This window comes from Thermomyces dupontii (assembly GCF_041956625.1).
Source record: "Thermomyces dupontii strain NRRL 2155 unplaced genomic scaffold VTN31scaffold_11, whole genome shotgun sequence".
NCBI classification, from domain to species: Eukaryota; Fungi; Ascomycota; class Eurotiomycetes; order Eurotiales; family Trichocomaceae; genus Thermomyces; species Thermomyces dupontii.
In genome coordinates this window covers 614,885-639,830 of record NW_027192317.1, presented here as the reverse complement: position 1 = coordinate 639,830, position 24,946 = coordinate 614,885, and the positions used below count along the sequence as shown (strand labels likewise).

The following is a 24,946-nucleotide window of genomic DNA, read 5'->3' as shown; positions in this document are numbered from 1 at the left end:
CAGCGGGGATCATGACGGCGCAAAAAGTTCGTCGCCAACCCCGCGGCCTGCGGCTTTGAGAATCTGCTTATTGCAGTCAGAAAATCATTTCCAGAGCTCCGACTAAACGTCTTTCCGGTCGCATGATTGTGCTCTGAAGATTTCTCAATCAGCTTGTCCCTGCGCTTGCGTGTGGCGGTGTTGACTCATCACGTCTTGCCTGTCATGAGCAGAAGAACATGACCGCAACGGCCATTCAGCCATTGGAAGGGGTGGACCTGGGCAAGGCCCAGGTGATTGACCATGTGCCAAAGGTCATCAAGCAGTTGAAGTTTGGCGCACTGTAAGATCTCGCCTTCAAGTAAAAGATCGTGCGAAGTCAACCGCTGACATCCAGTTCCGCGCCTTAGATCACAAGATGACATTGTCAGTCAGTCCGTGGTGGAAGTTTCGGACAGAAAGTTTTACGACCTCGAACGCGACCGCCAGATTGCACCTTATGGCCCCCTCGACCAGCGCATGGGAATTTCAAACAAGACGGGAACATGCGAGACCTGCGGCGGATCCGTCCAGACTTGCAACGGCCACTTTGGCCATGTACGGCTCGTGCTGCCGGCTTTCCACATCGGCTACTTCAAGCGTGTCATTGCTATTCTGCAGATGATCTGCAAAGAATGCTCGAATATCCTGTTGCCGCAGGCGGAGCGCCGGGCCTTTCTCAAGGAGATGCGTCGGCCCACGTTGGATAATCTTCGTCGTATGCAGATTGCAAAGAAAGTGCTAGATCGGTGCAAGAAGACCCGGACATGTGAAGTTTGCGGTGCCATCAACGGTGTGGTCAAGAAGGCGGGTTCCGCTCCGCTGAAGATTGTCCACGACAAGTTCCGCGCGTTTAACACGTCGACGTCTGCGAAGAAAGCGCCGCCGATTAGCAAGATTGTTTTTGAACAGTCAATGGAGGAGGCAAGGGCAACAAACCCCGACGTGGAGAAATACTATAAAAAGGCGCAAGATGATCTGAACGCGCTGCGTGTTCTGAATCTCTTCAAGAAAATATCCAATAGCGATTGCGAGTTGCTAGGCTTGGATCCGAAAGAGGCACGCCCGGAGATGTTCCTATGGCAGTATATTCCGGCGCCGCCAAACTGCATCCGACCCTCCGTGGGCCAGGACGGCGCAACCAACGAGGATGATCTGACAGCCAAGCTTGGAGACATTGTAGACAGCAACATCACGCTGAGGAATGCGTTGAAAAAGGGTGCGCCGGTAGCAACCATCATCGAATGCTGGGACTACATGCAGCTACAAATCGCAGTGTATATCAATGGCGATACTCCCAGTCTGAAAACCGACATGGGAAAACCGGTTCGGTCCCTCGTAGCCCGATTAAAGGGCAAGAATGGGCGCTTCCGGGGGAACCTGTCTGGCAAGCGAGTCGACTTCTCCGGTCGGACGGTCATTTCCCCCGACCCGAACCTACGGATTGACGAAGTTGCAGTCCCCGAGCTGGTTGCGAAGAACCTGACGTACCCGGAGACGGTAACGCGGTATAACTTGGAGAAGCTGCAGGAGAGGGTCCGCAACGGGACTCGGAAATGGCCTGGAGCAAACAATATTCTCCGCGGTTCACAAAAGATGTTCTTAAAGTACGGCAATCTCAACTGGATGGCAGAAAATCTGAAGCCCGGCGACATCGTCGAGCGGCATCTAGAGGATGGCGATATCGCGCTGTTCAACCGACAGCCGTCCCTCCATAAACTGAGTATCCTGGCCCATTATGTCAAAGTCCGTCCTCATCGGACATTCCGGTTGAACGAGTGCGTGTGTACGCCGTACAACGCCGATTTCGACGGCGACGAGATGAACTTGCACATCCCACAGACCGAAGAGGCCAGGGCTGAAGCCATGGAACTCATGGGCGTCAAGAATAACCTTGCGACGCCCAAGAACGGCGAGCCCATCATCGGCGCCATCCAAGACTTTATCAGCGCAGCATATCTACTGAGCAGCAAGGATAGGTTTTTCGATCGCAAGTCCTTCACCCAGGTCTGTCTGTACATGCTCGGTCCTGAGACGCGGTTCGATCTTCCTCCGCCGTCGATCCTCAAGCCGCAGATGCTCTGGACGGGCAAGCAAGTCTTTAACGTACTGATGCGCCCGAACAAGGACGACCCGGTCAAAGTCAATCTAGACACGGCCTGTCGAGAATTCACCCAGCCCAAGAATGGCAGACCAAAGGACTTGGATCCGAATGACGGATGGCTCGTGATCCGCAACTCGGAAGTCATGTGCGGCGTCATGGATAAATCCACCATCGGCTCAGGCAAGAAAGACAACGTGTTCTATGTCATGTTGCGAGACTTTGGCCCCAAGGTCGCTGCCGAAGGCATGACACGGCTTGCCCGGCTGTCCGCTCGTTGGTTCTCGAACCAAGGCTTCTCCATCGGAGTGACGGACGTCTACCCCAGCGACCGACTAGTCAAGTCCAAGGATGATCTGGTCGAGAAGGCCTACGCCGAGTGCGACGAGATCATTGCCAAGTACAAGGCGGGAAAGCTGGAGAAGATGCCCGGTCGCGACGAGCTGCAGACGATGGAGGTGCACGTGTCTGGTATCCTCTCCAAGGTCCGTCAGCAGGCAGGAGACGAATGCATCGCGCAACTGAGCAAGCACAATGCGCCTCTAATCATGGCCACCTGCGGATCCAAGGGTTCCAGTATCAACGTCTCTCAAATGGTGGCATTGGTCGGACAGCAGATTATTGGTGGGCAGCGTGTCCAGGAAGGGTTCCAGGACCGAACGTTACCTCACTTCCCCAAGAACGCGCGGCAGCCCCCGTCAAAGGGTTTCGTGCGTAACAGCTTTTTCTCCAGTCTCACTCCGACGGAGTTCTTTTTCCACGCCATGTCGGGCCGTGAAGGTCTGATTGATACGGCCGTCAAGACGGCCGAGACGGGCTACATGTCTCGCCGACTGATGAAGTCTCTTGAGGATCTGTCGTCGCGGTATGACGGCACGGTGCGGACCTCGTCCGCCAACATCATTCAGTTCAGCTACGGAGGTGATAACTTGGACCCGGTCGACATGGAGGGCAAGGCGAAGCCGGTGCATTTCGAGCGCGCGTGGAACCATGCTCTTGCTACGAACTACGACATCAACGACCGCAGTCTGCTGCCGTCGGAGATAATGAACATCACGGAGGAGATGCTGTCCAAGCAGCGCGCCAGGTACGCGCGTCGGGATCTCCTCGGCCACCAACTCGACTACATGGACCGAAGTGACCACGGCATCGACCAGTTCGAGAGTGGTCGGGACTTCGTGGAATCGATTCAAAAGTTTGTAGAATCCAAGGTTGAGGGCCTGATTCATGCCGGAGCGGACAGTCCGTCCGACGTGCGTCGTCAGATGGCGCTGAACCACGTTGGCAAGGTGTCGGAGCGGGCCCTCCGCGCGTTCATCAAGTCGTGCTTGACCAAGTACGAGCGGGCCAAGATTGAGCCAGGCCATGCCGTCGGTGCAGTGGGTGCGCAGTCGATCGGCGAGCCGGGCACGCAGATGACGCTGCGATCGTTCCACTTTGCTGGTATTTCCCTGGCCACGACGCAGGGTGTGCCGCGTATCAAGGAAATCATCAACGCGTCCAAGGAGATCAGCACGCCGGTGATCACGTGCGAGCTCGTCACGCCGGACAGCGTGGTGGCGGCGCGGATTGTCAAGGGCCGGATCGAGAAGACGTATCTGCGGGACATTACGCACTGGATCCGTGAGTCGTGGACGACGCAGGAGGCGTACATCACGGTCAAGATCAACTGGCAGACGATCCGGGACCTGGAGCTGGAGCTGACGACGGAGCATATTGTGAACGCGATCAAGGCGCACCGGCGGTTCAAGGCGTCGGACCTCAAGTTCCGGCACTTCCGGTCGCATATCCAGATCCACGTGGACATGGACCCGGCGAGCAAGCAGGGGCTGTCCAAGACGGAGGCGGCGGCGACAAGCACGGACCCGTTCCTGCGGCTGAAGCATCTGAAGCGGATTTTGCCGGACATCCAGGTGCTGGGCCACCCGCACACGAAGCGGGCGATCATCCAGGCGGACGACTCGGGCCGCAACAAGCTGTTGGTGGAAGGCTACGGCCTGCGGGAGTGCATGACGACGCTCGGCGTCGACGGGCACCGGACGTCGACGAACAACATCATGGAGATGCGCGCGGTCCTGGGGATCGAGGCCGCGCGGACAATGATCATCCGGGAGATGGCGGAGACGATGAAGGACATGAGCGTAGACCCGCGGCACTTTGAGCTGCTGGGCGACACCATGTCGAGCACGGGCGAGGTGCTGGGTATTACGCGGTTCGGCCTGGCCAAGATGCGGGACTCGGTGCTGCAGCTGGCGTCGTTTGAGAAAACAGCAGATCATCTGTTCGACGCGGGCGGCACGGGCCGGGCGGACCAGATTGAGGGTGTATCCGAGTGCATCATCATGGGCAAGACCGTGTCTTTGGGCACGGGTGCGATGGAGGTGGTGCGTCGGATGAACTTCCAAGCGGGCCACCTGGGAGCCAAGAAGACAGTCTTTGAGGATGCCTGGACAGAGCTGTGTGAGCCGAAGCGACGGCGGCGGTAGTTACTATCCACTACTTGTTGTATACTACTACTGCATGGTCGAATGATGTGCTTTGTATATATACAGTCTTGGGTATGGGAAGGGTTTATGGCATCAAAGCGTATTGAATTTAGAAGTCTCGAATAACGACTCGATATATTAACGAGGAAGCATCATGTTGTAGGGCTTGCATGGGCGCGAGAGTTGAGATAGGTACCAGAGTGCCACAGATGGGCCCAGGCAGCCTCACAGCGTCACCAGGCACCCAACGCACACAAAAAGTGAAATCCTGCAGATCATCCAAATTCCGCTCTTTCAGAATTCACAGTCAAAAAGCACATTGCAAAGAGTCAGTCTGTTTTGGCGGAGAGTTCCGATTGTCACTTGTCACACCTCATCAGTTGTTCTCCCGCACACCGCCACCACGACTGACCGCCCGATCCCCGTGACTCAAATACCGCGCGGGGTCCATCATCTCTCATCACCATCACTCATTCCGACTCACTTCACCTTCCCACTCGACAGAATAAACCCCCGTCTATTCTTCGACCGGTTTCTCCTGACTCCATCATCATCCATCCGAATCCGATCATCTTCTCACCATCACCATGCGATCCAAGTTCAAGGACGAGCACCCCTTCGAGAAGCGCAAGGCTGAGGCGGAGCGCATCCGCCAAAAATACGCCGACCGGATTCCCGTACGTTTCCCCTTCCCGAGTCCCCACCCCCATCGTTAATGCGGTGTATAGGTGATCTGCGAAAAGGTCGAAAAGTCCGACATCGCAACCATCGACAAGAAGAAGTACCTTGTGCCGGCGGACCTCACCGTGGGCCAGTTCGTCTACGTGATCCGCAAGCGCATCAAGCTGTCGCCCGAGAAGGCCATTTTCATCTTTGTCGACGAGGTGTTGCCCCCGACAGCAGCGTTGATGAGCAGTATCTACGAGGAGCACAAGGATGAGGATGGATTCCTTTACATCACGTGGGTGCACACTCCCCTGTCGGTGTGGGAAAAAAAAGTGATACTGATCAGGCAATACAGATACTCGGGTGAAAACACATTTGGGGACAGCTGCTGAGCGGAAGGACAGGGCGGACTGGTTCATGCGGGCGTTTGGGTTTTGATGATTTCGTTCTGGTGCTACTCGCTGTGTTTCTATGTGTTGTTGTTGTCTTGAGCATCGGATCGTCGGATTCATACGACCGTCACGACGCGGTGGTCTCTTGGACTCTTCGTGTTGTCGGCTCACGAATACAGTATTAGATTGTATTCCAAGATTCCTCCCCGTGTCCCGTCGTCCTCCGGACCCTGTCCTCGTAGTGTCTGATGGCTAGGCTCCGAGTTTATCAGCAGATCGGCGATAAGATCAGCCGGAGACCCCGGAGCCGCACACCCCCACACCAACCAATCAGCAACTCTTCCCAAACGGGAATAGCGCCGTTTTACACCGAGAAATTTTGGCCGACCTGAGCATCGCGATTCCTCGGTGAAAAATATTGCAGTCGCTCACTTTGCCGATTCCTCCCCAAGTTCTCGTCGTTGGTTCATTCTCTCTAAAAAATTGTAATCCTCCCGCAATGGCGCCCGCCTTGGCCGTCGGCGCGAGCTCCGGCTCGGCCGCGAGGGATGTGAAGAAAGAATCGGCGACCGCGCGACTGCTGGGTTCCGGTATGCTTTTTTTTTTCCGGCCCGTATCTATAGCCATTGAGTGATGCTGATGCATAAATTCAGGGTCGGCTGGTATCGCGGAGTTGCTGGTTTTTCACCCGGTATGGGAAAAGAAACACCCGAGTTCTTGTTTTCTTCCAAAGATGGATTTTGTTTTATTGACGCTGGATAAAGGTCGACACCACCGCGAAGCGATTGATGAGTCACCAGGGCCGAGTAAGGCATACTACTCCCGTTCTCACGTAGGATATGTCTGACGGGGAAAAGGTTACATCCTTGACAACCCTGAACCAGGTCATCTTCAAGGAGTACGCGTCGGCACCTGCCGTGCGCAAGTTTACCTCGCTGTTCCCGGGCCTGGGATATGCCGCGGGCTACAAGGTACTGCAGCGGATCTACAAGTATGGCGGGCAGCCGTTTGTGCGGGATTACCTGGCCAAGCATCACGGGGCGGAATTTGATCGGGCATTCGGGCCGGGGACGGGGAAGGCGATCATGCATGCGACGGCGGGAAGGTACGTCCCATTATCGTCATAGGATATATATGAGGGAGGTGCTGATTGATTTCTTCTGTAGCTTGATTGGAATCGGCGAGATTGTCCTCCTCCCTCTCGACGTGCTCAAGATCAAGAGACAGACGAACCCGGAGGCATTCCGCGGACGGGGTCTGTTCAAGATTATCAAGGACGAGGGCATGGGTCTGTACCGGGGCGCTGGGTGGACCGCGGCTCGGAACGCTCCAGGGTCATTTGCTGTAAGTTCCGGCGGCGCCTGATTCTCTCCCCGCAAATTCATTCCACTAAACAGGGTGATTGTAGCTGTTTGGCGGCTCCGCCTTCGCCAAGGAATACATCTTCGGCCTCAAAGACTACAACAAAGCCAGCTGGACACAGAACTTTGTCGCCTCGGTCTCCGGCGCCTGCGCCTCCCTCGTGGTCTCCGCGCCGCTAGACGTGATCAAGACGCGGATTCAGAACCGCAACTTTGAGAACCCCGAGTCTGGGTTCCGCATCGTGTCGAACATGATCCGGTATGAAGGGCCGACGGCGTTCTTCAAGGGACTGGTGCCCAAGTTGTTAATGACGGGGCCCAAGCTGGTGTTTAGTTTCTGGTTGGCGCAGACGTTGATTCCGGCCTTTGGGAAGGTGGTGTAATCTTTATTTTTTTTTTCTTTCTGTCCGTGTATTGATTGAATGGGTTCAGTTGTATATTGGGTACATGTATTAGTGTAGGCTATGTAATAGAATCTCCGTTCATGGGTTAATTTGAGGGTATCAGCCTATGTATCGCTTGAGCAGAGCATGGGCATTGCACCGTTTTGATAAAGACAACTGGCATAACCCCTTCGGGAAGCTAAGCTTCGTAAGCTCTTCCACCAACTGGCTTCCGCCCGCCTTCTCTGCAACTCCTGTTCGACTGTACTGTACTTTTCAAGCTCTTTACTTTCCCAACCCTCACTCTCAACACTGGGTCGCCACCCTACATAACCGCAGGTTCACTGAACGGCTAGAAAACAAAAAAACCTCCTGGAGAGAGAAGAGAGAGAGAGAGAGAATATAACCTGATGGCCCAACCCGCATACCTCATCTCCAAGTCCGTCTAATCCTTTTCCCCCCCCCCCCCCCCCCCTTCCCTTTGTGAACCCCTACCGTAAATCAAAACCAGTCTGTAAAACCACTCAATACTAATGATAATCGAGTCGTAGAATCGGAGACCCTCTCTTCGCGCTCGGTATCGGGTTTACCTCTGCTTTGTTACGGATTCAGCGAGATCGACGAGATCAACTACAACAGCAACAACAACAACGACAGAAACAACGGTGGGAGGCTCAAAATGATGCCGATGCTTCCATTGGGAGGATTTTGTCCACGGCAGGGGAGAGGATTGGGAGGTTGTTGAAGGGGGAGTATCGTGGGTTGTGAATGGTTTTTTTGCTCTTGTTTTTGTTTATTTTTTGGCTGCTGGGTTGGATTCCACGAGGCTGTACGGAATAATACATAATAGTTAGGTAGGCCTACCCCCATAAAAACTGAATGAAAGGATGCATAATCCTGTTCTAGGACGAGTTGAATGGGCTACGGCTACGGCTACGGCTGAGGTTGTATGTATTGAAGTAAGCTGAAAAGTCAGTCGCATCAAACTTCTACGATCAAGATTACTCGAGGTTAAGACTATATAGCTTGACTGAGTGAGCATCCTTTGGAGAATCTACCAAAGTATACTCAACCGTGTATAACTACGACCAGAGTACGACATCTTGAAGTGAAACAATCTCATTCATATCTATGCATACCTAAAGACGCCATGACAAAACAAAGAAAAAAGGAAAACAACATTTTGTTCATGTCAATTTGGTTTGTCAGGTTTCTGCGTTTAGTCCAGCTCCTCAGGACGCTCCTCAACCTCGTCCGCAGTGCGAGTGGCACCAGGAGCCGCGCCGGCGGCGCCGGCGGCACCCGGCGGCACGCCACCAGCACCGCCGTAGGCGGCCGAGATGATCGGGTTGGCGATCGACTCGAGCTCCTTCTGCTGCTCCTCGTACTCGTCCTTGGTGGCGGTCTGGTTGTTGTCGAGCCAGTTGATGACCTCGTCGATCTTGCTCTTGAGCTTCTCCTTGTCCGAGTCGCTGATGCTGAGCTTGCCCTCGTTGATGGTGTTCTTGAGCGAATAGGCGTACGACTCGAGACCGTTCTTGGCGCCAATGCGAGCCTTCTCGGCTTCGTCCTCGGCGCGGAACTTCTCGGCCTCGGCAACCATGCGCTCAATCTCCTCCTTGGACAGACGGCCCTTGTCGTTGGTGATGACAATCTTGTTCGACTTGCCGGTGCCCTTCTCAACTGCAGACACGTTCATGATACCGTTGGCGTCCATATCGAAGGTGACCTCGATCTGCGGAACACCGCGCGGCGCCGGCGGGATACCCGTCAGCTCGAACTTGCCCAGCAGGTTGTTGTCCTTGGTGCGCGCGCGCTCGCCCTCGTACACCTGGATGAGCACACCCGGCTGGTTGTCGCTGTAGGTCGAGAAGATCTCCGACTTCTTCGTCGGGATGGTCGTGTTGCGCTTGATCAGCGGGGTCATGACACCACCGGCAGTCTCGATACCCACGGACAGCGGCGCAACGTCCAGCAGCAGGATCTCGTTGGTCGACTTGGACGAGGTGTCGCCCGACAGGATCGAGGCCTGGACGGCAGCACCGTAAGCGACGGCCTCGTCGGGGTTGATCGACTTGTTGGGTTCCTTGTTGAAGTAGTCGGCGACCATCCGCTGGATCTTGGGGATACGGGTCGAGCCGCCAACCAGCACAATCTCGTGCACCGACGACTTGTCGACCTTGGCGTCGCGCAGCACACGCTCAACGGGCTCCATGGTCGAGCGGAAAAGGTCCTGGCACAGCTCCTCGAATCGGGCACGGGTGATGGAGGTGTAGAAGTCAATGCCCTCAAACAGCGAGTCAATCTCGATCGAGGTCTGCGCAGACGACGACAGGGTGCGCTTGGCACGCTCGCAAGCGGTCCGCAGACGGCGCAGCGCGCGCGGGTTGGTGCTCAGATCCTTCTTGTGCTTGCGCTTGAACTCATTGACGAAGTGGTTCACCAGGCGGTTGTCAAAGTCCTCACCACCCAGGTGGGTATCACCGGCGGTGGCCTTGACCTCGAAAATACCCTCCTCGATCGTCAGCAGGGAGACATCAAAGGTACCACCACCCAGATCGAAAATCAGAACGTTGCGCTCGCCCGAGGCCTTCTTGTCCAGACCGTAGGCAATGGCAGCGGCAGTCGGCTCGTTGATGATACGCAGCACGTTCAGACCGGCAATCAGACCGGCATCCTTGGTAGCCTGGCGCTGCGAGTCGTTGAAGTAGGCGGGCACGGTGATGACGGCGTTGTTGACGGTGCCGCCCAGGTAGGACTCGGCGGTCTCACGCATCTTGGTCAGGACCATGGACGAGATCTCCTCCGGGGTGAACTGGCGGGTCTCGCCCTTGAACTCGACCTCGATGATGGGCTTGGAGTTCTTATCGACGATCTTGAAGGGGAAGTGCTTGGCATCGGACTGCACCTCGGGGTCATTGAACTTGCGGCCGATCAGGCGCTTCGCGTCGAAAACGGTGTTTTGAGGGTTCATGGCCACCTGGTTCTTGGCGGCATCACCGATCAGCCGCTCGGTGTCGGTGAAGGCGACGAACGAGGGCGTCGTCCGGTTGCCTTGGTCGTTGGCGATGATTTCAATGCGGTCATCGCGGAAGACACCCACGCACGAGTACGTGGTACCCAGATCGATACCGACGGCGGGAGCCATGGTGGATTAGATTAAGAAGAGAAAAAAATCAGAGATAACAATCAGACTGATGAACTGAAGAAGTGTTTTTGTTTTTTTTCTTTTCTATCCTTTCGTTCTCAACTCAAGCAAGATGGTAAAGAAAGAGAAAAAAGCCTGGAGAGCGTGTTGTGCGGGCCGTTAATTCATATAAAAAGCGCTGGCGGTGAATCGCGAAGAAGCTTCTGGCTTCGATCAGCTTCCGTCGCCTTCTAGAGAGCCCCAGCAACCCAGTCCGTGGAATCCAGAGTTTCTACGCTTTGGGCAAATCAAGCAGCTGCAAGAAATCGCTCGTCAAATCTACGACATGCTCGACCTTTCCATTTGGCATCCAAGCTTTTTTCTTTTCTTTCTTTTTTTTTCCTTCCTTTGCCGTCCAGCTGGTTGCTGTTTGTCCTGCTTGCTGGCCCTGTTCGATGACCATGGCGGGGTGCCATCATGACGTAACTCTTTCAAATTTTTTTCTCGTCTCTTCTTCAGTCCTTATGTAATCCTGCCCCGCTCTTGTTCGCATGCGGAACGTTCAGGAAACTTCATTGTTCCAGCGCTACCGACGCACGTGACTCGAGAAGAAGCCCTAATCACGTGACCCACAAAGATGACGAGCTCCAGGGGGTCGGTTCCCCGGTTCTTGCTTGCAGAAGCTGCAAGGGACTGGGAGCTCTCGAAGCTACTGGACCTTCCTAGATAGGACTAGCCTACTTCGTGCTTTGGACCGAAAAGCTTGTGCTGGACTACGGAGTTTGAGAGTGACTGACAGTCTTGACAGTTGACACTGACAGGGACAAGTTCCTGGCCAACGATGAGGCCTGAGGCAGCGACTGTACTTCTACGCAGTTCGATCGCGAAAGGTCCGACAAGGCAGTCCAATATTAATGAACCTTGCTCCCCTTCACTCAGAGGATGCCCTGGAAGGTTCTCTTTTGGATCACATGCTCCGTCCATGGCTGCTATCTGGAGAGACTCGAGATCTAGGCAGCCTCAGGGTCTCTTTTTTGCTGTCCGGATTGCATTTCCCAGGAACAGGTCTCAACCATCCCCGTTACAATTTTTCTCGATCTGGTTCCATCTTTTCCCATTGGGTTGACATGCGAGGCGGTATATTCACAACTTGGGAGGTTTAATGCTAGGGACAGGAACTCTCTGGCCGAATCAAGAGCTACCTAGCTTATTCTGATAATCTGCGATTGTGTAGAGATGCATCTGATAGTATAAAGTCCTGCTCAAGCCGACCTGACCAGCCAGGAGCTCAGTTGAACAAGGGGAACCGTCAAGTGTAAGGCAGACGGCGCAGCCAATGAGCTCCAGTACCGTACCTGAACGATCTGAAAATTACTGGTGATATCATCAATCAAAGATGGTTGGCACAAGACGGATCTAAACTTGGAATTGCATGAAAATCCACACATTATATCGGATTTTGCAATTCTTTAAACTTCTGAAAACCGATGCATACTTGCGGATCTGGATCCACTCTCATAGGTCCGATGCAATGGAATGGAATCCATGCCTCCTTGCGCATTTGACAAAATTGACTTTGACTTCTCTCACCACAAGTGACCCAGGTCGAAGATTACCATTCACTCAATACCCAGCAATCAAGTCATCTCTTCCTACCTCGCGCACAACGAAACTATGGGTGGCAACGAGCAGAAACAAGAAACAACGCTCAGCTCAGACCCCGCCGCCAATGCGCCGGACGCGGCCGCAGTAGAGACCGCCAAGGACAAGGGCAAGGGCAAAGCCAGGGTCGAGGAGGCAGAAGAAGAGTACCGTATGGACGAAGACGAGGATGAAGAGAGCTCTGAGGATGAGGACGAGGAACTAGAGGAATTTGTGCGTCCTCCAATCCATTCTTATTCTTCTATGAAGTATAGCTGCGACTGACAGATATGCGCCTGTAGGAAGAAGGTAAACAGCCCATTTATTGCAGCGCGCATCCCAATTATTTTGATTTAACCCTCTTGTAGAAGAGGAAGACGAAGGACATGACAATCTCGAACCCATTTCAACCGAGAACATCATCAGCGGCAGCCGCACGCGCGGCAAGACGATCGACTATGCCAAGGCGGCTGAGGAGGCGGCCGCTGAAGGCGATGATATGGATGATGACGATGACGAAGAGTTCGTGGCCGACGACGACATGCAGGAATGATTGATCCTGTATCAGTACTGGGTATGATTCATTTATTCTTTCCTGGAGGACGGTGGGATGGTCGGGCGGTTTTGTGGTCATGGCGCAAATTCTGGGACTATCTGGATAGGGACTACATAGTAGTAATTCAGGTGCGGGTATGGGATGGCCTCTGGATTCCTTCTTTCGACTTTTGATGGTTCTTGGGGTGAGGTGTATCGATACTTGTACTCCATACTACGGTACTCCGTACTAGTCCGAGTATAAGAAAGTGATGCTAGCTGAGCGATGATCAGGTTGGCGTCAGCATGAACCACGATCCATTTCTTCTTCACCAAATCAACTCGAGATCGGGAATTGGTTCTTGCCATCGAACGATGGATTCATGATGTTGGGAAGTTCACTAATAACTTGGATATCGATAATCGAGCATGCTCTAGCACGAAGTGGGCCTATGGCGCAACGGTAGCGCGTGTGACTCCAGATCACAAGGTTGTCCGTTCAAATCGGGCTGGGCTCATTTTTTTGGGTGTTTTTATTTTCTCAACATCTTTTTCTTTTTCTCCGGCAAGACATGAATCAACCCACATTCTTTTTATCTCTTATTTATTCTTATTGATTCCCGCAGGCCTGATCGTAGTGGCCAGTTGACGCTGGACGTTTGATCTTGGGGTAGAGCTGAAGCATGCACAAAACGGCCAAGAGAACAAATCACGTCGCGCCAAATCTTCCTCTCCTCGTCTTAGGCCCTTGGTCTTGCCGCTTACATCTGCAATGTCAACTTGAACTCGCACGCGCCACACCGCTAAAACACATAAACACAAAAAACACAAGATTTCAGAATGATAATATCTCTCGGAATACAATAGTCCAAAGCAAATTACAATGGCGTCGCGGTACGTTCTTTTTCCATCTATTCTCCTCGTCTCTCGTCGCTTCGCTTCTTTTACTGATAGCGAGTGTTGAACAGCTTCCCCAACAAGCGACACCCCCATCATAACCAGTCCTCCCTTTTCGGCCCTTACGCAAACACCAACCCACGATCGTCGCAACAGCAAGGCAAGCCGGGAGCGGCGGGATATGGCGGCTACGGCGGGTATGCCTCTGGGATCGGAGCGGATGCGTTCGGTGCCGGGTCTGCAGCTGGGTATCCGACGGCGAGTCAGAATGGTTATGGGTATAGTGGGTTAAGGGCTGGATTTCAGCGTGATGCGACGCCGGGTTCGAAGTCAGTTACCAGCTTCCTGGTTATTTCACCGGGGAAGGAGAGAAGTGCTGATAGGTGTGGGAACAGCAGGGTGCAATACTCCGAGTCTGTGTTGTCGGGGCTGTACGTTGGGAACCTTTTTCTCTATATGGAGAGGAGATATACTGATTGGGTTCGATGCAGTGAAGAAGGAGGCCAGAGCGAGGAAGTCGAGGGAATCATCAAGAAAGTCGGCATGCTCAAGGAGGTTCGTCCATCCCATCTCCCAAATCGGCTCTCAGGGTCATTCGGCTAAATGACTGTGTATAGTTGGCGCAAGACATGAGCAGAGAAATCCAAGATTCCACGGGTTTGGTATGCTCACGCCCATCCAGCCATATGTATACATGCTGATGGTTTTGCGCAGATCTCAACGCTAAACGACACGTTTGATTCCACGCGTGTCCGGCTCCGCGGCACGATGAACCGCATGCTGCGCATGGCGGAGCGGTCCGGAGTTGGCTGGCGCGTGTGGTTGGGATTCTTTGTAGTGGTGTTTTTGCTGTTTGTGTATGTTTGGTTGTTTTGATGTCCTGTCTGTATACAATATATGCGCTGGCGTTTTGGATGGGTTCGTCCATACTTGCGTTATGAAAGTCATGTACATGTCAGAACCGACGATACCTAATGCATTGATGCCCGGGCCTCTATCCTCGTACATTACCAGCAACGCCGAACCAACCCAACTCCCGCCAATGACTTAAAAAAAAAGTATGTACTAGAACATGCCATAGCCGGAAAAAAAGATCAGCCTAAACTATCCCTCGCTCCCCGCCGCGGAAACCGCTGCGGAAACAGCCGACTCCGGCTCTGCCGCAGACTATCCTGGCTGCCGATCGACGCGCGCAGGTCGTCCACGTCGAGATCCACGTCGTCAACATCAAGGTCGTCGCCCAGGGACATCCCGCTGACGTCACCAACTCCAAGTGAGTCGCGGCCGGCGCTCCATCGGGCAAGGAAACGGCGCTGTGCGAATGTCTCGTGGCGGCGACGCACACTCGGCGGGGCTCTGTGACTATGTTGTTGCTGATGGTGGTCGTGATGCGCACCGCGACCGGCACTGCCCGGGGTGCGCGCGTTGCGGAAGTGCTCGGCAAAGGGATCGTTTGCGGTGTTGTCGGCGTCGTCGTCGAGTTCATCCTCTGTGTCGGTGTGCTGCCATTCCTCTTCTTCTGCTTCCTCCTCGCCCGAGCCGGCTTCCGGGACGTCGTCGTCTAGGTCTCGGTCCATGAACCCATCGTCATCTGCGGCTGGAATGTCTTCGTCTAGATCCGGTTGATTGTCGAAATCAACTTCTTCTTCTTCTTCTTCATCCTCCTCTTCGTCCTCATCGTCGTCATCGTAATCAGGAAAGGCATCGGGAATGTCATCGTCGAGGTTCCGCTCCATCAGCATCTCCCCCTCGTCGTCCTCCTCGAATCCTTCCTCGCCTTCTTCGACCAACCCTTCGACGTCATCCGCGTCGGGAATATCGTCATCGAGGTCTCGCTCCATTCCTTCCTCCAGTCCATCATCATTCGCGCCGGCAACAGCGGGGGAAGCGGCCGCAGCAGCCATCTGCATCTCGGCGGCCGCCGCGGCCATGGCCTCCTCGCGCTCGGCTTCTTCCTCTTTCATGCCGAGCATCGTCTTGGGACACCCGGCCGGCTTGAGCCATGCATAGCCAAACGACGCGATGTTGGCCTTGCGGACGTGCAGCGCGCGCTCCTCGAGCTGCAGTGCCGCGAGACTGTCCGAGGTGGTCGTGGCTGCAAAGAGAGAGGATCGGCCATTGTTGCCGTTGTTGGAGCCACGGTGGTTCTGGCGTCGGGTTGTCTCCGAGGATTGCGCGTGGTGCGGGTGCTGGTGCTGTTGCGAGGTGGACGCGCCGGAGCGATAGGGCTGGGAGGGGCCGAACCAGAGTTCGTGGGCCTGAAATGTTAATTGGGAGTTATGTCCGTTGAGCAGGTCTACCTACATCACGAGGAGTGATTAGAGGGAGGGAGAGCATTTTGCCTCGGCATGAAGGTGATGGTTGCTTGGATTTGGGACGCGACGGAAGTACTATATTTTGATATTTGAGGGCTGTTGATGTCAACCGAGATTGGTACGGTGACCAGAGTGATTTAGTTACCGTTTCATATTTATGAACTGCTCATTGTCGAAGAAAGCGAACGGAAAAAAAAAAAAAAAAAAAACTAACTACTGTAGTCACTTTTCGACAAAAAAAAACCATTGAAGATCAAAAACGATAATGCCCAGAGAGAGATTCGAACTCCCGACTTTCTCATATCCAACTCGTTGCTACGAGTGAGACGGTCTACCCCTGACCTATCCGGGCCGTACTTGTGATTGGAGGAGGGAAATATGTTAGTTAATCCTTATTTCGTGTTTCATGCACGTGATTGAGATACTGGGGGATGACTAACCAAACTCCTCCAAATTCACGTGCGAAATAACTACGAGAAGGTTAAGTAGGTTAACCCGATTTGGAGCTGAGATTGAGTTCAGCACCGGGCTTGGCCTGTAGGGCCGATCTCCCCGAGAACATTCCGTGCACCCCCCACACCCAGCGCTCGGGACACTCACCAGGCACGCCGAGTCTGAGCTCTGAACAGTGAAGTGTTCATTGTTCAGTCCGGAGGATACTCCGTCCTCCGGCCAAGACATTCTTGCGCAACCACGAATTGTGCCCTTTTTGCCATTCGCCCGATTTCCCCCGACCTCCGATCAAAACTGCGTGGGCATCGGGCGAATTCGGGTCTGGGATGGCTCCTGTTAGCCCCTGTGCGACCGGGTTCCGCCCCTGCAGAGGAGGAAACATGTGAAGGGCTGTCTGATCGGGGGAGGACGCCAAGACGAGCCAAGACGGGACGGAGCCAATCAGGAGCTGTCTAGATAAGAGATCGATGACCAGAAACGTTGACACGGAGCAAACTGCAGGCAGCCAATCAAAGTGCGTTGGGCGCCTCGGAGGGACTGCCGACATCGGGCGGGGCGACTTGGCGCAGGAGATCTGCGGAGAAGGACGGTCGATAAGGGCGTTTTCTATCGTGAAATATAAAAGCATAATCGAATCCAGAACGAAATCAAGTCAAAGAATACAGAGGACACTTGTCGGATTTCTCGATTAATTCCCAGTGTATATTGTGTATATTCTGTAGAGGGTGCCAATTCGGAAAAAAAAAAGAAAAGAAATTATCACCGTTAACATTTGCAGAATGGACAGGTCACCTTCCAATTCCAGAGCTCTGGATGCTGGATCCGGAAATTACAGGCATCTGGTAACGGCATGACAATACGGCCCGCCCCAAAGGCCCCGATGAGAATAAGCTATCTGTAACTAAGCCGGTAAGGCGAATTCGGAGGCCTGTGATTGGTCCGTCTGATGCTTATCGTCATTCCATGGAGTTAAGTAAGCTGCTTGCATGTCATTCAGTTCGTTCACCTCCCCCGGGGGGGGGTGTCCGCATAGAGGGAGTCGGGTTGCCATATGCTCTCTAAGGGAAAAAAAAAAAAAAAAAGGATTCGAGAATTCCGCGCTGTCCGCGTTAGCGATAATATTTCTATCAAGTACCTGTTATATATCGACCTATCCGTCAGACAATAGGGAGTACTGCAGTGCCATCCGGCTGCCGAGCTAATGGCAAAATACCATGCAGACCATGCAGATGCAGATACCAGCCAAAACCCTCCCTCATACGAGGCATTCAAAGAGTCGGATTGGCATGCAAGACAGTTAGCAACCGTAGCCGAGTCACCATCAATTTCTCCACTACGGACTTATACTGTAGTTATCTGTCTGGTAGGTTAGGTACCTCTAGTAGGAAGGTAGTGATTGATTAAGTCCTTATTTTTTTAGGATTTATTTTTTGTCAAGCGCTGGAACTCCCCACCATCGCCTCTCCGGTTTTGCCCACGCCCTGATATTTTTTTGGCCTCTGCTCGCACTTCCCCGGATTTGTCTTTTCTTCTCCTGCAATACGCTTGCTGCTTCTCATTGTCCCTGGCCGCGTGGGTGATTCTGCATTGCCTCGCCCGCATCAGCTCCAGCCAGTCGTGACGACACCATTCCGATCCCACATCGTTAGACCTCGCTTTCTTCTTCTCTCCCTCTGCTTCTCTTCCGGCTGCTGATTGCTCTCGGAGTCAATCTCTCGGAGTCGACGATCTCGTTCCTGTAAAAACACGCAATCCCCCCATCTTCCGATCGCTCCCGCATTCTTTCTGTCGGTTCCCGGCGGAAGAATGGGTCTCCTGGAGGAAGTCTACGGAAATGAAATAAACAACCAGCAGCCTCCTCAGGAGTATTCCGCCTTTCAGCCGGACAAGGGCTTCGGCTGGGCCGATGCCCTCCCGGCGGCCCAGGGTCTCTACAACCCGGAACTCGAGAAGGATGCCTGCGGGGTCGGATTTGCCGCGTAAGTCCCCTGCGCAATGGGCCGGTGGCTCCGGACGGGTGCTGACGTACTTCCCCAGCCATATCAAGGGCAAGGCAAGCCACAAGATCGTCAGCGATGGTGAGTCTCTGGATCGCAGGGCATCGGATCGGACTGGCTAACGGTCGCAGCCCGCAATCTCCTCTGCAACATGACGCACCGCGGTGCCGTCGGGTCCGATGCGCGAGACGGCGACGGCGCCGGTGTCATGACCAGCATTCCCCACAAGTTCTTCGTCAAGAATTTCGCGCGCGAGGTGGGCGTGGAGCTGCCGCCGCCGGGCCAGTATGCCGCCGGGAACGTGTTCTTCAAGCCCGACGAGCAGGTCCTCAAGGAATCCATTGCCACCTTCGAGGAGATCGCTGACTCGCTCGGCCTGCGCGTGCTGGGCTGGCGCGAAGTGCCCCGCGACTCCACCATCCTCGGCCCTGCGGCGCGCTCGCGAGAGCCGCTCATCATGCAGCCTTTTGTCGTGCTGCGCTCCGCCTACGGGGACGGGAACACCCCCCAGAGGACCGATCCCGACCAGTTCGACCAGCGGTACTTTGAGCGCCAGCTGTATCTGCTGCGGAAACGCGCCACCCACACCCTGAGCCTGTCCAATTGGTTCTATCTCTGCTCGCTCAGTAACCGCAACATCGTCTACAAGGGTCAGCTGGCCCCCGTGCAGGTCTACGAGTACTACCATGATCTGGTCAACGTCGACTACGAAGGCCATTTCGCCCTCGTCCATTCCCGATTCTCCACCAACACCTTCCCCTCCTGGGACCGCGCGCAACCCTTGCGATGGGCGGCGCACAACGGTGAAATCAACACGCTGCGCGGAAACAAGAACTGGATGCGGGCCCGCGAGGGCGTGCTCAAGTCGGAAGTCTTTGGCGACGACATCGAAAGCCTCTTCCCCATCATCGAAGATGGCGGCTCCGACTCCGCCGCGTTCGACAACGTTCTGGAGCTCTTGATGATCAATGGCGTGCTGTCGCTGCCCGAGGCCGTCATGCTGATGATTCCCGAGGCCTGGCAGGGCAATCAAAACATGGACCCCGCCAAGGCGGCCTTCTATGAATGGGCGGCCTGCCAGATGGAGCCATGGGACGGCCCGGCGCTGTTCACCTTCTCCGATGGCCGTTACTGTGGTGCCAATCTGGACCGGAACGGTCTGCGCCCTTGCCGATTCTATGTGACGGATGACGACCGCATCATCTGCGCGTCCGAAGTCGGCACCATCGACCTCGACCCAGAGTCCATCATTCAAAAGGGCCGCCTGCAGCCCGGTAAGATGCTCCTGGTCGACACCGTCGCCGGCCGCATCATCGACGACGCAGAGCTTAAGAGCACCGTCGCCCATCGTCGGGACTTCCGCGCGTGGCTGGACAAGGGCCTGCTCACCTTGCCCGGTGTCTACCAATCCCTGGAACAGCAGAACGAGGAATTCACCATCGCCCTGGACGACAGCACCGTGCAGAATGACGTGCGTCTCAAGGCCTTTGGCTATTCCTTTGAGCAGGTCAGTCTTCTCCTGGGCCCCATGGCCGCTGACTCCAAGGAGGCCCTCGGCTCCATGGGTAACGATGCCCCGCTGGCCTGCATGGCTCAGCAGCCGCGCCTTCTCTACGAGTACTTTCGTCAGCTGTTCGCCCAGGTCACCAACCCGCCCATCGATCCGATCCGTGAGGCCATCGTCATGTCACTGGAGTGCTACGTTGGTCCGCAGGGCAATCTGCTCGAGATGGAGCCCTCGCAGTGCCACCGTCTGATGCTTCCGTCGCCAATCCTAACCCTCAAGGAGTTCCAGGCCATCAAGAACATCGCCAAGGTTCACACGGACTGGACCGTCAAGACCATCGACATCACCTTCGAGAAGAAGCGGGGCATTCCGGGCTATCTCGCCGCCCTTGATGCCATCTGCGATGCCGCCACGGAGGCCATCCAGAATGGGGACAAGATCATCATCCTGTCGGACCGTGCCACCTCCGCCGACCGCGTCCCCGTTTCCGCGCTGCTGGCCACCGGTCTCGTGCATCACCACCTGGTCCGCAACAAATGGCGCTCGCTGGCCGCCCTGGTGGTCGAGACGGGCGAAGCGCGCGAGGTCCACCACATGTGCGTGCTGCTCGGCTACGGTGCGGATGCCATCTGCCCTTACCTGGCCATGGAATGCATCCTCAAGATGAACCGCGAGAAGCTCATCCGCAAGCCCCTGACCGACGAGCAAGTGCTTCAGAACTACAAGGCCTCGTGCGATGGCGGCATTCTCAAGGTCATGAGCAAGATGGGCATCTCGACGCTGCAGTCCTACAAGGGCGCCCAGATCTTCGAAGCCCTGGGTATCGATGATGTGGTCATTGACCGTTGCTTCGCGGGGACCCCGAGTCGCATCCGCGGTCTCACCTTTGAACTCATCGCGCAGGACGCCTTTGCCTTCCACGAGCGAGGATTCCCCACCCGGCAAATCGTGGAGATCCCCGGCCTGCCGGAGTCGGGCGAGTATCACTGGCGTGACGGCGGGGAACCGCACGTCAATGACCCCGTCAGCATCGCCAACTTGCAAGATGCCGTGCGTACCAACAACGACAAGTCCTACGAGGCGTACGCCCGATCGGAGCACGAGGCCATCAAGAACTGCACGTTGCGTGGCATGCTGGACTTTGACTACGACCAGCGCACCCCGATCCCGATCGACCAGGTCGAGCCCTGGACCGAGATCGTCCGCCGCTTTGTCACCGGAGCCATGTCGTACGGCTCCATTTCGATGGAGTCTCACACGACCCTCGCCATCGCCATGAACCGTCTCGGCGGCAAGTCCAACACCGGTGAAGGGGGTGAAGACCCGGAGCGCAGCAAGCGCCTGGAGAACGGCGACACGATGCGCTCCGCCATCAAGCAGGTTGCCTCCGGTCGATTCGGAGTCACCTCCGCCTATCTCTCCGATGCCGATGAGTTGCAGATCAAGATGGCCCAGGGTGCCAAGCCCGGCGAGGGCGGAGAGCTGCCCGGTCACAAAGTCTCCGGCCCGATCGCCAAGACGCGGCACTCGACGCCGGGTGTCGGCCTCATCTCCCCGCCGCCGCACCACGATATCTACTCCATTGAAGACCTGAAGCAGTTGATCTACGATCTCAAGTGCTCCAACCCTCGCTCGCGGGTCTCCGTCAAGCTCGTGTCCGAGGTCGGCGTCGGCATCGTTGCCTCGGGTGTTGCAAAGGCCAAGGCCGATCACATCCTCATCTCGGGACACGACGGTGGCACTGGCGCCTCGCGATGGACCGGTATCAAGCACGCCGGCTTGCCTTTCGAGCTGGGTCTCGCGGAGACCCATCAGACCTTGGTCCTGAACGATCTCCGTGGTCGGGTTGTCGTCCAAACCGATGGCCAGCTCCGGACTGGCCGCGATGTCGCCATCGCGTGCCTGCTGGGAGCTGAAGAATTCGGCTTCGCAACCACTCCGTTGATTGCCATGGGTTGCATCATGATGAAGAGTGCGTAACTATCCTTTAGTTTCTCTGTTTATGATGGGGAAATTCTCCCGACTGACTTCTCGCAGAGTGCCATCTGAACACCTGCCCCGTGGGTATCGCTACCCAGGATCCCGAGCTGCGCAAGAAATTCAAGGGCACCCCCGAGCATGTGATCAACTTCTTCTACTATGTCGCCAATGAGCTGCGCGCGATCATGGCCAAGCTGGGCATCCGCACCATCAACGAGATGGTTGGCCGTGCCGAGTTACTCAAGGTCCGCGATGACCTTCGATCCGCCAAACTGGAGAACATCGACCTGTCGCTCATCTTGACTCCGGCGCACACGCTGCGTCCAGGCGTTGCCACGTACAATGTCCGCAAACAGGACCACCGCCTGCACACTCGCCTGGACAACAAGCTCATTGCCGAGTCCGAGCTGGCCCTCGAAAAGGGTCTTCCCTGCCGGATTGAATGCGATATCGTCAACACTGATCGAGCTCTCGGTACCACGCTGTCGTACCAGATCAGCCGCCGCTACGGCGAGGCGGGCTTGCCCCAGGATACCATCCATGTCAACATCAAGGGCTCCGCAGGCCAGTCGTTCGGTGCCTATCTCGCCCCCGGTATCACCCTGGAGCTTGAGGGTGATGCCAACGACTACGTCGGTAAGGGGTTGTCGGGCGGCCGTCTCATCATCTACCCGCCCCGTGGCGCCGTTTTCAAGGCGGAGGAGAACATCATCGTCGGCAACACCTGCCTGTACGGTGCCACGAGCGGTACCTGCTTCTTCCGTGGTGTCGCTGCGGAGCGTTTCGCGGTTCGCAACTCGGGGGCCACTGCGGTCGTGGAAGGCGTCGGCGACCACGGTTGCGAGTACATGACCGGTGGTCGTGTCGTCGTGCTTGGCCCGACGGGTCGCAACTTCGCTGCGGGTATGTCTGGCGGTATTGCGTACGTCCTGGACGTCAACCAGGACTTCCATTCCAAGATCAATATGGAGATGGTGGAGGTGTCTGGTCTGGAGGACCCGGCCGAGATCGCCTTTGTGCGTGGCTTGATCGAGGACCATCATCACTACACCGGCTCGGAGTTGGCTGCGCGCATCCTTCTGGACTTCAACCGTGCGCTGCCTCGCTTCGTCAAGATCCTGCCCACCGACTACAAGCGTGTCTTGGAGCAGGAGGCGGCCAAGGCCGAAGCTGCCAAGAAGGCCGAGTCGACGCTTCCCAAGTTGCCTTACAGCCCGAGGCCGGACAAGAAGGAAGCCAAACCCGAATCCAAGGAGAAGAAGAGCGACTTGCTGGACATTGAGGACAGCGTCACCGACTCCAAGACCGAGAAGAAGCGAACTGCCTTGATCCTCGACAAGACTCGTGGTTTCATGAAGTACAGCCGACGCAGCGAGAAGTACCGCAGCCCAGCCACGCGCACCCGCGACTGGGCCGAGCTGTCCAGCCGTCTCACCGAGGACGAGCTCAAGTACCAGTCGGCGCGCTGCATGGACTGCGGCGTGCCGTTCTGCCAGTCCGACACCGGTTGCCCCATCTCGAACATCATCCCCAAGTGGAACGAGCTCGTGTTCCAGAACCAGTGGCAGGACGCGCTGAACCGTCTCTTGATGACCAACAACTTTCCCGAGTTCACCGGTCGTGTTTGCCCCGCTCCTTGCGAGGGTGCCTGCGTTCTGGGTATTAGCGAGGACCCTGTCGGCATCAAGTCTATCGAGTGCGCCATCATCGACTGCGGTTTCGAGATGGGCTGGATCAAGCCGCGCCCGCCGCCGGTCCGCACGGGCAAGACTGTCGCCATCATCGGATCTGGACCTGCCGGTCTTGCCGCAGCGGACCAGCTCAACCGCGCTGGCCACTCCGTTACCGTCTACGAGCGAGCGGACCGCATCGGAGGCCTACTCATGTACGGCATTCCCAACATGAAGCTGGACAAGAAGATCGTTCAGCGCCGTGTGGACCTCATGGCTGCTGAGGGAATCAAGTTTGTGCCCAACGTGCTTGTCGGCCCCGATCAGGAAGTGAGTCTGGAGTCACTGCGCAAGACCAACGACGCCGTGATCATTGCGACTGGCGCGACCGTGGCTCGTGACCTGAAGATCCCCGGTCGCGACCTCCAGGGCATTCACTTTGCCATGGAATTCCTGCACAAGAACACCAAGTCGCTGCTGGACTCGAAGCATGAGGATGGTGCGTACATCTCGGCCAAGGGCAAGCACGTCGTGGTCATTGGCGGTGGTGATACGGGCAACGACTGCATTGGTACCTCGCTGCGCCATGGCGCGAAGAGCATCACCAACTTTGAGCTGCTGCCGCAGCCGCCGCCGGAGCGGGCCAGGGACAACCCGTGGCCGCAGTGGCCGCGGATCTACCGCGTGGACTACGGCCATGCGGAGGTCAAGACGCACATGGGCAAGGATCCTCGTGAGTACTGCATCATGTCCAAGGAGTTCGTCGGGGATGAGAACGGCCATGTCAGGGGCATCAACACCGTCCGTGTCGAATGGACCAAGAGCGCGTCTGGCGGCTGGGACATGAAGACGATTGAGGGCAGCGAGCAGTTCTTCCCGGCCGACCTGGTCCTCTTGTCGATGGGCTTCCTGGGACCGGAGGATCGACTTCTGGGCGATGAGATTGAGCGCGATGCTCGCAAGAACGTCAAGACTCCGCCGGGCCAGTACTGCACCAACATCTCTGGCGTCTTTGCCGCGGGAGACTGCCGGCGCGGCCAGTCGTTGATTGTCTGGGGCATCAACGAAGGGCGCCAGGCCGCGCGAGAGGTTGACTCGTACCTGATGGGGATTGGATCTCAACTGCCGGTGACGGGAGGTATTATTCGACGACCGGCTGTGGATGCAGTTCCCAAGGTGCCGGTAGAGGCTTGAGACTGTTTAATTTTCAGTTTTTTGTTTTCTGTTCTTTGTGCATGGCAGGTCATGAGGCATGATGATCCGCATGACCAAAAATTGGGGGATGAATGCTTGTGGAATCTGGTCGTTATCCGCTTGATGATTGATTGATGATTTATGTCTTTTGTTTTGTTGTAGATAATCGTTATGATTCAATGTCTCGAGCGATGGATTAGACGAATTCAAGTATCTGAGCTGAT

At 55.7% G+C, this 24,946-nt stretch overlaps 10 protein-coding genes and 2 non-coding genes across 12 annotated transcripts; 8 read left to right on the top strand and 4 right to left on the bottom strand.

Annotated features, from left to right (window-relative positions):
* Window positions 1-218: 218 nt before the first annotated feature.
* VTN31DRAFT_2320 (uncharacterized protein) lies at window positions 219-4,605 on the top strand (the record flags this gene model as incomplete). Its single annotated transcript, XM_069402476.1, has 2 exons — window positions 219-322; window positions 390-4,605. The coding sequence occupies 2 exons, from the start codon at window positions 219-221 to the stop codon at window positions 4,603-4,605; spliced, it is 4,320 nt and encodes a 1,439-aa protein (XP_069257416.1).
* Window positions 4,606-5,192: 587 nt separating this feature from the next.
* On the top strand, window positions 5,193-5,663 carry VTN31DRAFT_2319 (uncharacterized protein; the record flags this gene model as incomplete). Its single annotated transcript, XM_069402474.1, has 3 exons — window positions 5,193-5,282; window positions 5,334-5,566; window positions 5,627-5,663. 3 exons carry the CDS (start codon window positions 5,193-5,195, stop codon window positions 5,661-5,663), a joined length of 360 nt encoding a protein of 119 aa, XP_069257415.1.
* Window positions 5,664-6,162: 499 nt separating this feature from the next.
* On the top strand, window positions 6,163-7,407 carry VTN31DRAFT_2318 (uncharacterized protein; the record flags this gene model as incomplete). Its single annotated transcript, XM_069402473.1, has 6 exons — window positions 6,163-6,253; window positions 6,317-6,354; window positions 6,428-6,469; window positions 6,521-6,768; window positions 6,830-7,007; window positions 7,072-7,407. 6 exons carry the CDS (start codon window positions 6,163-6,165, stop codon window positions 7,405-7,407), a joined length of 933 nt encoding a protein of 310 aa, XP_069257414.1.
* A 410-nt stretch (window positions 7,408-7,817) lies between these two features.
* On the top strand, window positions 7,818-8,175 carry VTN31DRAFT_2317 (uncharacterized protein; the record flags this gene model as incomplete). Its single annotated transcript, XM_069402472.1, has 2 exons — window positions 7,818-7,846; window positions 7,959-8,175. 2 exons carry the CDS (start codon window positions 7,818-7,820, stop codon window positions 8,173-8,175), a joined length of 246 nt encoding a protein of 81 aa, XP_069257413.1.
* A 451-nt stretch (window positions 8,176-8,626) lies between these two features.
* VTN31DRAFT_2316 (uncharacterized protein) lies at window positions 8,627-10,555 on the bottom strand (the record flags this gene model as incomplete). The annotated part of the gene is made up of 1 exon (XM_069402471.1): window positions 8,627-10,555. The coding sequence occupies one exon, from the start codon at window positions 10,553-10,555 to the stop codon at window positions 8,627-8,629; it is 1,929 nt and encodes a 642-aa protein (XP_069257412.1).
* A 28-nt stretch (window positions 10,556-10,583) lies between these two features.
* Window positions 10,584-11,518, bottom strand: VTN31DRAFT_2315 (uncharacterized protein; the record flags this gene model as incomplete). The annotated part of the gene is made up of 2 exons (XM_069402470.1): window positions 10,584-10,657; window positions 11,332-11,518. The coding sequence occupies 2 exons, from the start codon at window positions 11,516-11,518 to the stop codon at window positions 10,584-10,586; spliced, it is 261 nt and encodes an 86-aa protein (XP_069257411.1).
* A 690-nt stretch (window positions 11,519-12,208) lies between these two features.
* VTN31DRAFT_2314 (uncharacterized protein) lies at window positions 12,209-12,728 on the top strand (the record flags this gene model as incomplete). Its single annotated transcript, XM_069402469.1, has 3 exons — window positions 12,209-12,409; window positions 12,478-12,484; window positions 12,544-12,728. 3 exons carry the CDS (start codon window positions 12,209-12,211, stop codon window positions 12,726-12,728), a joined length of 393 nt encoding a protein of 130 aa, XP_069257410.1.
* Window positions 12,729-13,155: 427 nt separating this feature from the next.
* Window positions 13,156-13,227, top strand: VTN31DRAFT_t95. Its single transcript has one exon. It is a non-coding gene; the product is annotated as a tRNA-Trp (tRNA).
* A 365-nt stretch (window positions 13,228-13,592) lies between these two features.
* VTN31DRAFT_2313 (uncharacterized protein) lies at window positions 13,593-14,482 on the top strand (the record flags this gene model as incomplete). The annotated part of the gene is made up of 6 exons (XM_069402468.1): window positions 13,593-13,603; window positions 13,678-13,935; window positions 14,002-14,037; window positions 14,098-14,161; window positions 14,224-14,268; window positions 14,321-14,482. The coding sequence occupies 6 exons, from the start codon at window positions 13,593-13,595 to the stop codon at window positions 14,480-14,482; spliced, it is 576 nt and encodes a 191-aa protein (XP_069257409.1).
* Window positions 14,483-14,700: 218 nt separating this feature from the next.
* VTN31DRAFT_2312 (uncharacterized protein) lies at window positions 14,701-15,943 on the bottom strand (the record flags this gene model as incomplete). The annotated part of the gene is made up of 2 exons (XM_069402467.1): window positions 14,701-15,864; window positions 15,911-15,943. The coding sequence occupies 2 exons, from the start codon at window positions 15,941-15,943 to the stop codon at window positions 14,701-14,703; spliced, it is 1,197 nt and encodes a 398-aa protein (XP_069257408.1).
* A 244-nt stretch (window positions 15,944-16,187) lies between these two features.
* On the bottom strand, window positions 16,188-16,273 carry VTN31DRAFT_t94. Its single transcript has one exon. It is a non-coding gene; the product is annotated as a tRNA-Thr (tRNA).
* A 1,907-nt stretch (window positions 16,274-18,180) lies between these two features.
* On the top strand, window positions 18,181-24,722 carry VTN31DRAFT_2311 (uncharacterized protein; the record flags this gene model as incomplete). Its single annotated transcript, XM_069402466.1, has 4 exons — window positions 18,181-18,353; window positions 18,412-18,452; window positions 18,503-21,850; window positions 21,916-24,722. The coding sequence occupies 4 exons, from the start codon at window positions 18,181-18,183 to the stop codon at window positions 24,720-24,722; spliced, it is 6,369 nt and encodes a 2,122-aa protein (XP_069257407.1).
* Between the last annotated feature and the right edge of the window lie 224 nt (window positions 24,723-24,946).